The sequence below is a fragment of the Sturnira hondurensis genome, unplaced genomic scaffold (assembly GCF_014824575.4).
Source record: "Sturnira hondurensis isolate 20B ecotype Veracruz unplaced genomic scaffold, ASM1482457v3 Scaffold0002840, whole genome shotgun sequence".
Taxonomy (NCBI): Eukaryota; Metazoa; Chordata; class Mammalia; order Chiroptera; family Phyllostomidae; genus Sturnira; species Sturnira hondurensis.
In genome coordinates, this window is record NW_028075471.1 from 27,540,290 (window position 1) to 27,555,899 (window position 15,610).

The 15,610-nt window shown below is 41.7% G+C and overlaps 2 protein-coding genes across 2 annotated transcripts in view; both read left to right on the plus strand.

The window, feature by feature from the left end:
- Positions 1–4,399, plus strand: part of TBX20 (T-box transcription factor 20) — a 43,154-nt gene extending 38,755 nt beyond the window's left edge. The window contains exon 8 of the mRNA XM_037041155.1: positions 762–4,399. Within this exon, the coding sequence (XP_036897050.1) occupies positions 762–1,102 (341 nt within the window). The 3' untranslated portion in view covers positions 1,103–4,399. The remainder of the gene's footprint in view (positions 1–761) is intronic.
- Positions 4,400–11,604: 7,205 nt separating this feature from the next.
- DPY19L2 (dpy-19 like 2) overlaps positions 11,605–15,610 on the plus strand; it is a 50,051-nt gene continuing 46,045 nt past the window's right edge. Inside the window, exons 1-2 of the mRNA XM_037041156.1 lie at positions 11,605–12,053; positions 14,946–14,970. Coding sequence (XP_036897051.1) covers positions 11,675–12,053; positions 14,946–14,970 — 404 coding nt within the window. The 5' untranslated portion in view covers positions 11,605–11,674. The remainder of the gene's footprint in view (positions 12,054–14,945; positions 14,971–15,610) is intronic.

The following is a 15,610-nucleotide window of genomic DNA, read 5'->3' on the forward strand; positions in this document are numbered from 1 at the left end:
CAGGGAAGAGCCCTCTGCACCTGGAAGTCCAGACAAAAGACACCAGGGGCTGGCCAAGCTGGGCTCAGGCACGTTTGTATGGACAGAGAGAGCTCTGTCATATTTTATTGTCCACAATACACAAAGAGCATGACCAGGCACAACAGAGGACATCTCTGATAACCAAATCCAAATGAGCTCCAAGGAATCATACAGTGGGAAAATTCCATGTCCACTTTTATTTCAACTTCTGGATACCACAATGTAAGAAAAGGTTACTTTGTACCTTGTCAAATAGTTAACAAAGAATGATAGAAGCTTAAAGAAGGAAGGAAGGGAGGGAGGGTGGGAGGGAGGGAGGTAAGGAACACTTTTGTGGCTTGTCACAATGGCTCTGGAAACCGAGTAACTCTGTGAGGCTCCTGTGCCGTCTCCCTGCTGGGGATGCCACAGAGGGTGGCACAGGCGCCAGCTACCTGGAGGTCCTCTACAGGGAGCCAGTCCATTACCTTTGGGTTGGGTACCAGTGCTCTGGCCTCTGTCAGAGTACACAGGCCATCCAGTGAGTTACATCTTTACTTAGTCAATTCTCTCTTCCACACAAGGTGTGAATGACTTTTTATCTGGAAAGGTAGATTTGCCTCAGGGTTGACAGGTCTGTCTTTTTGAATTGCAGGTCTACAACGTATTTCTTAAAATAAGTTGGTCCCTACAGATCCTGTAACTCTGGATTTGCATGTGGAAATAGAACTTCCAGCCTAATGAGCTGTTTCCCCTTTCAGGGTCGGCCTTTACCACCTCCGATAACCTCTCGCTCAGCTCCTGGGTGTCATCTTCGTCCAGTTTCCCTGGATTTCAGCACCCGCAGTCCCTGACCGCTCTCGGTACCAGCACAGCTTCCATCGCGACACCCATCCCTCACCCCATCCAGGGCTCTCTGCCGCCATACGGCCGACTTGGGATGCCTCTGACGCCCTCGGCCATCGCCAGCCCCATGCAGGGGAGCGGCCCGACCTTCCCGTCCTTCCACATGGCCCGGTACCATCACTACTTTCAGCAGGGGCCCTACGCGGCCATCCAAGGACTGCGCCACTCCTCTGCCGTGATGACGCCGTTTGTATGACTCTTGTAAAAGCAGGAGGCTCCAATCCAGAATGTGCAAGTGCGTATGGAAACACAGGGCGGCGCTGGGTGGGTGGGATGTGGGGCGTTGGAGCGAGGGCTGTGCAGGAGACATGGGTTCTGAGATCGAGGAGACCTGGACTCCCAGTGAAGCCTACTGCGGAGAGCATGCACCATGGACCAGGACGCATCTGGAGTTGCGGGGTGGCTCTCGGGTTCGAGAAAGAATCTGGAGTTGTGGGGTGGACAGGTCTGAGTCCCACAACTAACAGGACATCAATGTACCCAGGAAGTTTAATAACATGAGGCAGATGAATCTTAAAGTGCATTACTCCTAGCGGTTAAAAACGGTTGTGTCGGTGCAGTAATGTATAAAATCAGCGTGTGGGGGGTTTTCTTCCTGCTTTCCGCAGGTTAAAAGAATCTTCAGAGAGGCAATACTACGTAACATACCAATCATAATGCATAATGACTAACTTAAGTCCATTTCTCCCTGTAGAAAATGACCGCCAATAGGGAAGTACGTGTAGTGCTGTAGCTTACGCATGTTTAGTTCTCCTTTGTATTGCTTTGCTGGGGGAGGAGCTGAGATAATGCTAAGGCATCCTATTCCATGGCTGAACACTTGGTAAAGACTTCACAAGTTCTTTTTGGTACTGTCCAAGGGCCAGTTCCTGCCCAGCTCTTTCAGTCTTCTTTCTCCTTAATTCTCTTTCTTGCAATCACTTGCCACGTATGCAGGAAAAATCTATACAGTGTTGCAAGAAGAGGCTGTTTGTGTTACATGCTGAAACCAAGGGTTTGTTTTTCTGGGCTGTGTTCTCCATCCACTGCTGATGTGTCCATTGAGGCACATTCTCCAGCCACCCCACAGGGGCATGTGGGGCTCGCTTCCACCCGCAGCTACAGTAGAGAGGAGGCTGCCCAGTTCTGAGAGGCATTTCCCGGCCAGGGGTGTCAAAGGCCCCTTCATTTTCACTTCAGCCTGGGAGACCTGCTGGATATTCAAGGACACTAGGCCAAATTCTCATTTTTTTGGAAAATCTGCTTTGTTAGATTAGCCGCCCCCAGCAATTGACAAGGATTTGTGAACGCCCCTTCTTGGCGCCCACACAGCCACGGTTGCAGCTGTGCTGCTCACGAGGTGCTGTGTGTCCACATTCCCCGATGTCCTTCTTTCTTCCTGTCACACTGACTCCTTCACCATTTTCTAGCCTATCATATGAAATGACACATTGACTCAGTGACTCCCTGACTGAAACACTGTTTGTAAGTAAATCTGAACATGTACTCACTTATTTTCAGCTTTTAGTCCCTTTAATGGTATATGGTAATTAATTATATTTTTGTTATATATAATCTCTATTATTTTGGGGCAACATAGTATATGTAAACATTTACTGCCAAGGTAGTACTTTGGTATTCTGCAACAGTTCATTACCCTAACAACAAAAATTTAATGAGCCTTATAGTCCTCGGACTTTACATATAATGCAATCTAATTGCAGAATATAACCTGCCCTCTTCACAAAGCTCCTTCAAACGGTTTTAATTTAATTTATGTGTTCTATGTAATACTCGTTTTACTCTGTCTGGCTGCAAAAATATTGAATCTGTTAGAGATGGGAAGTACTGCTTCTGAGAGTGGAGGTGTATTTCAGACTAAATGCAATATACTTATCACAACTGACTCCACTGGGATTTTATTGGGTTGTTTTAATGTTAGGCCTTTCCATATAAAATGCCTTTCTTGGGCTTTTCCAGCTTACAAAACAAGGCAAAGTGATGTCGTCCATCTAGGGGATGCTGTGGTCGGACTTTGCCATTGCTGTTCTGCACTGTGTCCCAGGGGTTTCACATGGAGAAGTGTGGGCTGCATGAGCCCAGCAGCTCAAGGTCCTGTGGCAGACGCCGCAGGCCCCTCTACAGCTTCTGGGCTGCTGGGCTGCGGTAGGCACTGGTAGTCTTCCTTCAAACACAGCACAGACATGCATTTCCTTCAAAAAGCAGTGATGAGTAACATTTAAATATCCAAAGAGCTTAGGAGAGGGATACAATATTTAATTGTTGGCCTGTTGCCAGTGTTCCTTTTAAGACAGAGTGTGGCTGCTTAAAGTGGGAATGACAAAAGTAGATGCTGTTTCACGTGGTACCAGTCGATGCTCCGGAGAACTACTGGTGAGCTAAAGTAAATCCAACCTGAATTTTCTTTCCAATGAGAGTGACAGGATCATTTTAATACCATTTTGATATTTTGTTCCCAATCAGGGTGACTCCAAAGGAGGGTGTTTTTTGGTAAATATGATTTCACATCAGTATTTCCTGACTTCGTAACTTTATTTTGTAATTAAGCAATAAGACTAAAAATAAGCAGAGTGCTTAGAGAAAAGATGAGGATGTCAAAGCATGCTATTGGGAAATCACACCTGAAATTCTAAATTGGATATATTTTGAAGCATGTGGCTTTATTTGAACCAGGAAGAAATAAGCACAACTGTGGAGCCCAACCCAACAAGAGTCCCTGTCGCTGTGAGAACCGGGGTAGAAATTTACCCGCTCCCCACGCCTTATGAACTATTCGGGTTGTTGTTTCTTACTTACTTAACTCCTTGGGTATTTAAGATTTAAAACTGTTATGTCTGTTTTACCAAAAGTAATTGCAACAACTAGATAGATAATTAGAAAAAAAAGCCAAGTGAATAATAAAGAGCATGAGTTATAATGTAACGGGAATAAATTCAGGGTTTCCCCCGATGTATATCACAGTATCAGCAAGCATGGCCAACACGCAGGGTTGCTGAAAAGAGGCCCTGCCAGACAGCTTTGTTCACCCCGAAGAAATGAAATCGTAACTTAGCAGGGCCTCTGTGTGTGGTTTGTTTTACAAGCATTTATCAATAATTCTAAGTTCTGTTATTTCTTTGACTTAGTAAAATCTTCCTTTCCTGTCCACTGTAGCAGTATAAAGAGAAGTACAGCCAGCTCGTGTGTAACATATCACAAATGGGGAGGCAGCAAGGTCTACATGAATGAATGCATATGGCGTTGCTGGTCCTTCGGAGCGTGTGACAGGGCTCTGGGGTCCGAAAGGCCTACCACCATTCCCGGTGGGTGGGCCCAGAGGACGGGCAATGAGGAAGCTTCCTGGTGATGGTTCTTCATCTGACAACACTCCTCTTCATCTTCAACACTCCTATGGTATGGGAGTCACACTGATGTCTGGGGTGTTCCAGGGTCTCTCCTCTGCCACTCTCACCCACGTCCCTGTCATTGCACAACCTCACACTCCCCTGAAAAGAAAAGGAAACCCCACAAAAGCCCATGAAATAAGTATTCTTAGGAGTAACACATCCTCATCCCATACTGCTTATGTTTTTCAGCAGCATGTTAGGATACCTATCCCAATTCTGAATTTCACACTCGCTCTTCAGGCTGTGCTCCTGATATTTGAGCTGAACTATCCTGAGAAAATGAGCCTCCAGTAAAGTGGGTGAAGTGACTACCACCCCATTAACTACACGGTCAAGTTTAGACATGACTCAGAAACTAAAGTTCCCAATTCAGTTATGTAATTTACAGGATCCCTACTATGATGAAAACAGTATTTTTACTCAGTCTTCCATTCACTGAGTAAGGAAAACTGTTCGTTGTTAAACATGTATGCAGTTGATAATAATCACAGCTAAAATTATATTATACCTAAATCTAGACTGCACAGGCAGCATATAAAGCAGTGGACAGGAGAGATTTGCAGCTGGCTGTTTTAGAGACTCACACTTGGCTAGACTATGGACTTTAAAAACTTTTATATTATTTCAGAATCCAAGAATTTTATGTAAATGAGCAAAGGGAAGGTCATAATCTCTTAAACTTGAAAAAATCAATATCCTTTCTTCACTGCTGTTCATTCCATTCCAGTTAACCACATATTCCAATACTTAGCTTTCTTCAGCTTAAATGTGCAGAGGTTCATTTACAACTGTCTGATAGGCAAGTATTCCCAAAGCATTTTCTGGCCCTTCGTTCTCTGTCCAAGCCTCGAATACTTCCGATTCCTTCCCCCAGTAATAAAATAAAAACATTTTGGTGAGATAATACATCTGGACAAAAAATACGATTTGTTGTATTTTACTTCTGGTACATTAAAATGCTGTATTTAGTTGCTTTTTCTTTTTCTTCTTAGTTTCAGAAACCTAAAAGAAGGTCTTTGATTTCCTAAAGGAAAAAAATTGTATTAGCCTTTTTAGTAGATTCGATCACCGTTCTGTTGTTTGCTGTGTTCATTTGCTTAACAACCTGCGTGCGAGCAGTCACTGTAACGGAGTGTGTGTGTCGGGGGCTGGGGGCCGGGCATGGGAAATGTTTTATGAAAAAAGAAGTTATAAGCCTGATACTATGAAGTAACATCTAATGAAGTTCTTTTTAAGTGCAATATATTTATTTCTGCTAGAAATGTATTATCGACATTATGTAATATTTGAAGCATTACCTGTTATTTGTAAACAGCTTAAAATTATATATTACCCAAAGTTGTACAGAAGTACAAACGTGTGCATATCAATTTCTTTCATTAAAAATGGTGTGGTTTTGATATATATAGACACACATTTACACCTTTCATTATGTGACTGCATTTGCTCCATGACTCTTGCCACCTGTTTCCTCACCTGAAATAAAAGAGGGGGACTGGGTAAGGTCAAAGGTCACCACTGGCCACTCCCAGGGCAGACGCAGCCCACTGGATTACTACACAGGGTTTTGACCTTGCCTTTGAAAACCCATAGAGAAGATATGGCTCTCAAGTCTCCATGAGTGCCAAATTTTCTGCACCCAGGACCCTTCCCTCACTGACTCCCCAGTGAACACGTAGAACGCTGGGGCTCTGACCTCTGGGTCATGCAGCTGGGGCTCATGCAGTGATGCGAAGACTCCATAACGCTCAGAGATCTCCTACCTCTCACTCCAGTCCCAAGCTCTTGGATGCAATGTAATGACATCACCCAGTAGGCTGACACAAAATAAGATTAGCCAAATTCAGTCTTCATCCTTCTTCCGCATGACAGTCCTTCAGCATATCTGACGTTATCACGCCTGCTGCTCTCAGAAGTCCACTGTCTTACCCTTCATTTGTCGTGCGTGCCAAACACCATTCTTGTAAAAATCTTCAGTGGGAGAATTCTTCAGTGGGAGTTGTTGCAAGAAGAGCATTAAAAAACCCTGCATGCTCTTTACCCAGAATCACCAACCATTAACTTTCTTCCCCATTTCTTTTGCCATTTGTGCTCACACTGAGTAGGACAAACACACACACACACACACACACACACACGCACATATATTTGTATATATATATATATATACAAATGGTTTTTCTGAACCATTTGAGAGTAAGTTTCACATGCCACGCCCTATTATTCCAAAGTAATTCAAAGGTCTTTCCTATAACAAAGACGGCTGCATGAAATCTAGCAACTTCAGGAAACTTAACAATGGTTTTAACTTAACAATGATCACGTACTGTGAGTGGCCATCTGCTCTCCAGTTTTGTCAAATGACAGAGTGATGTCTTTGTAGCACATTTTTCCTTCAGTACAGACCCAGTTCGGGGTCACATATTGCATTTTGTTAGTTTCTTTAGTCTCCCTTACCTGAGATAGTTCCTCAGACTCTCTTCGTCTTTCATGGGAAAAAAGTCCTGTTGTTCAATGGCTGACAATTACTAGCCTTAGTTACCCTGATATAATCCCAGATTTGGTCATTGGGAGCCTCTGGCATTGGCTCCTGTGCACTTGGAACACGCCCTCATTTATTTTTGAGCACTTCTCTGATTTCTGGCATAACACGTTTTCCCAGGCTCATCTGGTATTTCTCCTGCCCCAGCCCTGGAACCAGCCATTTCTACAAGCAGCCTGGACTCATTTTTGTTGGGGAATTCTATTAGGAACCAAGACCTGGGTGCACATGTGCCCAGTGGGGCATGTTCGCTGCCAGGCCCTTTCAGCTCACAGGCATACATAGATGTGTACAAACACACATTCAAGTATACGTATGTGTACGTGTGCACAAAAGGTCTTAGAAATCGTGAGTGTATGCCAGTACCTCCAATTCCAAGGTGTCCCACAGAGTCCTTTTGTCCTTGCCCTGCCCCTCTCTATATCTGTGTCTGCCTTCTTCCACAGCGAGAACCCTGGCTTCCAACAACACCCATGTAGCATTTACTCATCTCTGCCAGACATGCCAGACATGCCAGCCAATTTCAGGTCGATTCTCTCAAATGACTGCTATAAATACACCTACCTACAAAGAGCTGGGACTTGAGGTTGTTTCCCTCTTCAACTCAGGGTCTGTGGTTACATGACACGTTTTTCAGTTATGTGGGTTAGCTTCTTTCTTGTTCTCCGGCGTGGTTATGTCATTCATTTGCTATACAACTGAGTTCATTTGTTCAGCTTGCTTACAGTTTTAAGGTTCTTCTTTCCTTCTCACTAATTCTTACTGATATTAAAAAAAAAAACAAAGAACATTAACATGTTTAAAAAACTCATAGAATTGATAAGTGTTTGTAGCAAACTTGTAGGATAGAAGGTTAATATACATGAGTCGATTGCTTTCCTAACTATCAGCAATGAACAACTGGAATTTGAAATAAAAATACAACACCATTTATGGGAACACCAAAAAGGGGGAAATGAAATACTTAGGTATAAATATAATAAAGTAGTGTGTACATAATCTATATGAGGAAGACTATAAAACTCTGATGAAAGAAATCAAAGGAGATATAATAAATAAATGGAGAGATACTTCATTTTTGTAGATATAGGCAGACTCGATATTGTCAACATGCCAGCTCTTCTTCACTTGACCTAGAAATTCAATGCAGTCCCAATCAAAATCCCAGCAAGTTCAGTGGCTATCAGCAAACTGGTTCTAAAGTTTACATGGAGAGGCAAAAGACCCAGAATATCCGATGCAATCTTGAAGCAGAGCAAAGGTGGAGAAGTGACAGAACCCAACTTCAAAACTTACCACAAAGCTATGGTAGTAAAGACAGTCTGACACTAGTGAAGGAATAGAAAAGAAGATCAACTAAGCCACAGAGAGCCCAGAAAATACACCCACATAAATACAGTCAACTGGTCTCTGAGAAAGGAGCAACAGATCCAGCTGAACAGACACCTCACCAAAGAAGATAAACAGATGGCGAACGAACATGAAAAGATGCCCAACATCATATGTCACTTGGGAAATGCAAATGAAAACAACAATGAGATAACACTATGGGAATGTGAAATTATTGCACAACCTTGTGAATATACTAAAGTCAGTAGATTCTACACTTAAAAGAATGTAAGTTATGGTATGTGAATTACATCTCACTAAAGCTGCTCCTTTAAAATGTAAAAGAAAAAGATATCCCGCAAATGTTTTATTTTCATTCCTTAGGGCCCAACTTGTCAACTTTGAGGACTTCCAGGGGAGTAAATCTTGTGTACTTGCGAGTTAAGAGTCAGTGGTCAAGAGTCTTCTCCCTGCTGCAATTTATTTTAACCGTAAAAAGAAGATAATATTGCCTATTGGATAGTACTGCGTGGCCTTAGGCTCTCAATTCATACTAGTTTGTTTTAATCCCTTAATTTTTTTTCCAGGAAGAATTATAGCTGGTTGTTTAGATTCCCTGGGAATGAAAAAGATACTGTAGATAATCCTTCTCTATCCTGTGCCTTGATTTGGTAATAACTGGTACCTTTCATAAAACATTTACAGTATCTCTGCACTCTATATACATCATCCTACTCAATCTTTGCAACCACTCTGTGAGGTTGGTGCTATTATTGTTCCCATTTGAAGTATGAGAAAACTGAGGCCGAGTGGAATTAAAGGGCCTACAGCAAGTGGGGAAGCCAGGATCCAAGTCCTGTCTGTCCTTGTAACTAACACGCTGCCCTAACCCCTTGCACAAATTCTAAGAATTAAAAAGAAACTTTATCTTGCCTTTTCTTAACTCAGATATATGACCTTAACTAAGAAACAAAAACTGCATAACTCAACAGTTCTTCTCCTAATGGATTATAAATTGTCACTGGGAAGTGTCTCAGGAAGAGTTTGAACAGATTTCAGAAGAGGATTTTCAAGCTCCCCATGCGCCTCTCGTGGGTGGGCAACATCCACAGGGAAGCAGGATTCTGCCGCCCCCAACAACAGCCTCCTGGTCTGGACGTAAACTCGGACTACTTACCGGTTGTTTTATAAAATAGGCATGTGCAAAGCCATTTCTTTCAGTGGAGGTTACTGAACTGAAGAAAAATTTCAAAAATATCTTTTAAGATGTGAACACAGACCAATAGGAAAATGCATAGCCACCAAGAAGCACATACCCATGGCTCTCCCATCTGGGGGGGACAAAAGCAGAAATACATATTTAAGCAAAAGGGTTTTTTAATTTTTGTGAATTTATAGGAAATCTTGCAAAAGTATAAAATATGAATCTCATTTGGTTTACCTTTATAAAATTTCTTGATTGAAATGAATAAAATTACTAAATCAAACTACTCTAAGAGAAATGTTGGATATGTGGTTCAGTTATAGCTAACAAAATTAGGAGATCCTAAGAATTTTGTTACCATCTTTGGGACTAATGGTGGCAGACTAGAGATGAACACTGGGATGCCAGTTCAAACTCCTTGCACCATAAAAAGGGAAAAAATACATTACTGTAAGAGAAACTATAAAACAACACAAATAAAAACCCACCTTTTATGCAGAAGAGTATCAATTAAAGTGAAATTAATATTTTAAATTATCAAATTTTAAATTTTGAAAATGATGTTCATTGCACTAGGAGCTTTCTTGTTCCATAAAACGAAGCTGGACAAAGATATAACTGGGCTACTCAAGGGAAATTTATATCTATGTGTTTGTGCAAAGTTAAAACATTTAAAGTTGACTAAAAATTATCTGAATCAATTAAAGCAGAGCCATTACTGTATTGAATGGAAAACCACACATTGCCCACGGTGAATATCTTCATTACTTTGATATATGAAATATACAAAGTAATTATTTTTATGCAGGGTTACATTTGGAATTTCCCTAAATTTCATATTTAGTAAACTGATTTATTGTAAGAACAGTGATTTTTCTGTTTTAAAATGAACTTTAAAACTACCTAAAATATTAAATTCTGATTTATAAGCCATTATTGCCATCTGCTGGTTATATAGTTTCATTGCTTTTTTTTTTTTTTTTGCAAATTACCAATTTTCTTCACTAAAAGGCAAAAGGAAAAATGGGTGAATTTTAGATATAGAAGATTGCATTCAAAATCTCTAAGTAAAAGAAATTCATAACTTGCTAAAACATGAGGCATAGTCATTTCAAAGAGGATAGGATACTGTGAGAATATATTTGTATTATACCAAATTGTAATGTATTGTTTTAATTCAGTTCATCACAGAGTAAGTATCAGGCTTACTATTTTTAAGTTATTGTCATTAATAAGTATACAGCTAAAGCATGACTCACACCACTGTCCATTCACAACTAGATCAAAATAACTGTCCACTGTTGGAGAAGTCATAAAAAGATGAAAACAGGCCATAATTCTATTCAACTGAATGAAAATAGTGCCACGTTTTCCCTCATATAAGCGCAAATTAATCTCTCCTTAGCTGGAAAATGCATAATTATTTAGTTTGTCAGCTTCCTGAGTTAATAACAAATGAAACTATAACTTATATAACTGTTTAATAATAGAACTAACAACGTAATGACAAAGAATCTGAGCAAAAACTTAAGTAATATTCATCACTATACCCTGAATATGACCAATCTAGAGCAAGATACAGGATTTTTTTCCTTTTTCAATTAGGCATTTACTATGTTTTAGGTGCTTCGGCCTTTTTCTCAGATGAAGAAATAGTTATTAGTTTAAGTCACACACTAGTAAGATATTTAGACTGAAGCCTAACATACAGTTAACTCTGTATTTAGTATATATCTGAATCATAGGCATATATTTTGCTTCTTTTACCTTTAAACTATGAGTATTTTCCTATATCATTACATATTTATTAAAAATGACTTTAGTCAATTTAGTAATGAATGCTGCATTGTACTGAGTGTTCTATGTAATTGTTTGAGGTCGAGGTTATTGCTAGTTTTCAGTGCTACAAATAGCCTAGTGAGTCTTCTTATAAAACTACTTTTAGAGGATAAAAACGACCATATTTGCACTTACAAGGGCTTGACCAAGGTAAGACTCCGCTGTATCCTGTTAAGACACTGTTTGATCCAAAGTCCATTGGAAACTCCAGGAAACAAATTAATTAAAAACGGAAACCTTGGAAATCGAGGTAGTGCGCGCTTGCGGCTGCGCACGTGCAGCTGCGCGCGGCTGGCGCGCCTGTGCCGGACTTCACGCCCCGCCCCCAGGTCGCCCTGACGACCCAGGCCGCCCGCAACGGCGGCGGGGCGGAGTCGTTGAGGCTGCGAGCCCCCGCGGACTCGACGGACCGGGCGGGGCCCGCGCCGCGGAGACACCCAGCTCCACCCAAATAGGGACTATGAGAAAATGGTCGGGCAAAGGAGGAATAAGCCCAGAGAAGCGGCTTCCGAGCCGCTGCACTCTCCACGCTTCGTGCAGGCGAGGCGGCGGCGTAGGGCCGCCGGGGCGGGGGAGCCGCACCTGGAGGAGGAGCCGCGGGAGGAGGCGCAAAGGCCGGAGGTACCCAGGGCGGTAGGCTGCGGGCGCCTACCGGGGGGCTCCCGTCCCTGCTCTCCGCGGAGGAACCGAAAACTGAAGGGGCAGACCTGCATGCAAATGGAACTGGTCGCAAAGACCCTGTTTCTCCGCCGCTTCCAATTCTTCAACTCTTTCCTGGAGCAGCTGCGCGACAAGATGCATCTATTGCGGAGACGTCAGTTCTCCTTCCGGACGACTGTCGGCGTAGGTGAGCACAACGGGCTCCGGAGGGCCCTTGGGTTTGGAATGGTTTGGAAGAATAGCAGCCTAACAGCAATAAAGATGAGGTCCGAGCTCTGCAAAATCGCTGGCAAGAATCCCCAGCCCCCTTCGTTCTTGTGTTAACATATTTTCCAGGGTTTTGAGGCATGGCACCAACAGAATATTTTAACCGGGGCATCTCCGTTTGTGTCACAGGTTGCGAAAATGAGAGCTTAGCGCTTGAGATGCAGATATTGTTAATTAAGGGTTAATTAAGGGAATTAAAGGCATCCATTTGAAAAGCTGTGGAAAAGAGGAGAGAGTTATTCTTCTTTGATGGGAGGGAATAGAAAAGTAAGGATTACTACACAGAGAAACATTGAAGTGGGCATAGCAGACATTTGCGATGCTTGTGTCAAGTGATCATTGTTTCAGTCAAGTATAAGGCTGGGTCACTTTTAGAGGTGAGGTTGGTTGACAGGACACAGGGCGCCCAGAGACTTGGTTTTTCTCATGCCTTCTGCATTTAGAGTGTTGGTATTAGTACGCCTGATCATTTTACCAGGTGTGGAATGTGGGGCACTGGGAGAGGGTGAGAGGCACAGAATATTTTGAGGACTTTTGGAAAACCAGGTGGATTTAGTGGGATTTAAAATTTTTTTTCCTCTTCCCTAAGTATAACTTTTAAGTGTTTTCATCAATATGTATAATTGTCAGGAGAATAAGAAGGAAGATACAAATGTAGTTGAATAGGACAGTGTATTTTAAAGTTAATGTCATCATATCAGAGGCGCATCTGTTTCGAGTTGACAAAAAGATACAGGTTTAATTTCAAAGTGATTCAGAGTATATTATATATTAGTAGGAAGAGTTAATATATCTAGTGAGTGTTTTTTTCTGTAAAGAGCCAGTTAGTAAATATTTTAAGCTTCATAGACCACCTGCAATCTCCATTGTGTATTCTTCTTTCTTATTTTTACAGCCTTAAAAAAGTGTAACAGCCACTTTTAGCTAGTGGACAAGAACAGACAGTGGGCTGTAGTTCACTGTTCACTGTGTAAAACAACGAAATCTTCTGAGAAGTATTGAACAGTTGTAGGAACCAGCCCAGCGTGGTTGGGAATATGGAAAAAGACCTGGAGAAGCATGATTGGGAGTTTTCAACATTGCAATGTTTATTATAATAATAATACTATTATTATTAGTTGAGTTATTAATGTGCACTTATTTTGGTAGCCAAGTTATTTTTGAGTTTTTAAGAGGTTAATGTTGGTGGTGTGAAAAATAACTTGGCAAGTATATTTTGGAACAACCATAAGAAATATTGGGGTGGCCAAAAAGTCCATTTAGTTTTTTCTGTGAAATAAAAGACACATTTTTCATTTTCAGCAGTAACTTTATTGATTTGGATATTTGAGTATGTTGGCTATCTCTTGCTGTTGGCTTCTAGTGGGTAGAGGCCAGGGGTGCTGCTAAACATCTTCCAATGCAGAAGAGAGCCCACAATAAAGAATTATTTGGTCAAAATGTCGATAGTACAAGAAACTTTGCAAACCACTTGACACATTTGATCAGTCTCAGCACCTTCTCCATGCACTGAACCAATCTTTTTTTTAATTTCAGTTGTGTTTTTACCTTTCTTGAAGTAATAAAGCATAGTATGCCAAAAATATTACATATTTTCTTCTATCTCTAACATTAAAATCGTTGCACAAAATTCATCAATTTTGACAAGCTTTTTAAATGCATACTGAAATGACATCTGTCACAATACAATATTACAAAATTGTTTTAACTGAAGTTAAAGACAACTAAGTGCTACTTAAAGAGCCATCGTGTGGAAAAAACTGCACGAACTTTTTGGCCAACCTGGTACTATTATAAAATCTTGGAGGGGAGGCAGGACATCAGGAATAACTAAGTAAATTCACACCCCTGTGCCAGTAACAAAAATACTTGAAATATTATGGAAGCAGCTTTTTCAGATCTTTGGAAATTAACCAAAAGTTTACATCAATCTAGAGCGTTGTTATTCAAGAAAAATGGCTGAAACTCTGTAAGAACAGTGGGGTTGGTGATGTTTTCAGCTGGCCTCCTCCTATCCCTTTTCCCCAGCTGTGTGATGTCCTTGAAAGTAGACAGTGTCCCTGCTACCAGAAGGGACAAACGGTGTTTGGAGCACCTCAAAAAGCCCATCCCCACAGCTGCCTCACAGTCTGGCCAGTCTGGCAGCTCCCTGATGAAGCCCCCTTTCTAGGACATGGCGAGGGGACCCCGGATGAGCCTCCGGGGCGCAGAGTCTGGGAGTTGTCAAGGCTCAGTGAGGGCTGGAGTGGCCCTCGGGGGCTTTGGGGGGCAGGACTGCTGAGGAAGCTTTTCCCTGCATTGCCACATTGTGATGAGCCCGGGACAGTGGGTTCCAGTGGCTTCGGGTGGCTGGAGTCACTGCTGAAAGGACTGAGCTGGTCAGACTGTGTGTATGTGATTCTTTTTAAAACTTCATGTACAGAAGCAGAGAGTAACAGAGATAATGAGAGAGAGTGAATCTGAAAAATCACAGAAAGGTCTAAAAATCATCACTAATTTCCTCACTATTTTGCAAATTGCATCAGTGGGATAAATGAGACGTGGTCCTGCATGTCTCTCCCTTGGTTCCTCCCGTGCCCCCTGCAGAGGTAAGCGCTATCCACAGTTCGTTTTATGAGTTTCTGGAATGTTTCCTGTGTCGCCCAGACAGGATTAGCCAGCCACTTGGCCTGTGCGTGCTCTCTGTAGACACATAAGGGCAACATTTGAAAAGAGGGTACATTTGAAAGAGTTATATAAAGGGTGTGTTAGAATTGCCATCACACATACTTAAGCAGCTTTTAACCACTTTTTTCTTTTTTTCTTTTTCCAGCTGCCTTTATAGGAGTTTTGCACTGGTAAGATTAGCTTCGGTCTGAAATAAATAAAAGCACTTGAATTAAAAGTTACTATCACTGTTTGCATACAATAAAACCATGGCCTCGTGGCATGCGTAGAGAGCATCCGTACATGCGTCCATATCAGCAGACACATACAGATTACTTTAGAAAAAGCCTCATGCGGAAACAGCCTTTACAAAATGGGTGCATTAGGGGAATAGTAACTTATGTCTTAAAATAATTTTGCTTTACCAAAGGATTCACTATTGTATTTCTTAAAAATCTAGATTTCCTAGTGTTCTTTGCTTATTTATTTCCTGTAAAAAACTACCTTACTTTACAGTAATGTTATATTAGTTGACAGAAGCTTAGAAATAAAGCTTAGTAACACCTGGCACTTGGAAATGAGGTGGAAATGAAGCCAGAGACTCCAATGGCAGTAAGAGTTAAATGAGCCTTCAGAGCACATGTGCCTCACTTTACACAAGTGACTTTTTGTTAAAAATCGTATGTAAAATTATACTGCTTTTCCCCTGACCTATTTCGTTTCTGCCTGAGCCCGGGGATTTCTCTTGGGAAGAATGGGTTCTGCCCCACATCCTTAGGGACAGCACTGTTCTGGCCATTTGGTCTGCAGGGAGACTGTGGTGTTAGAACT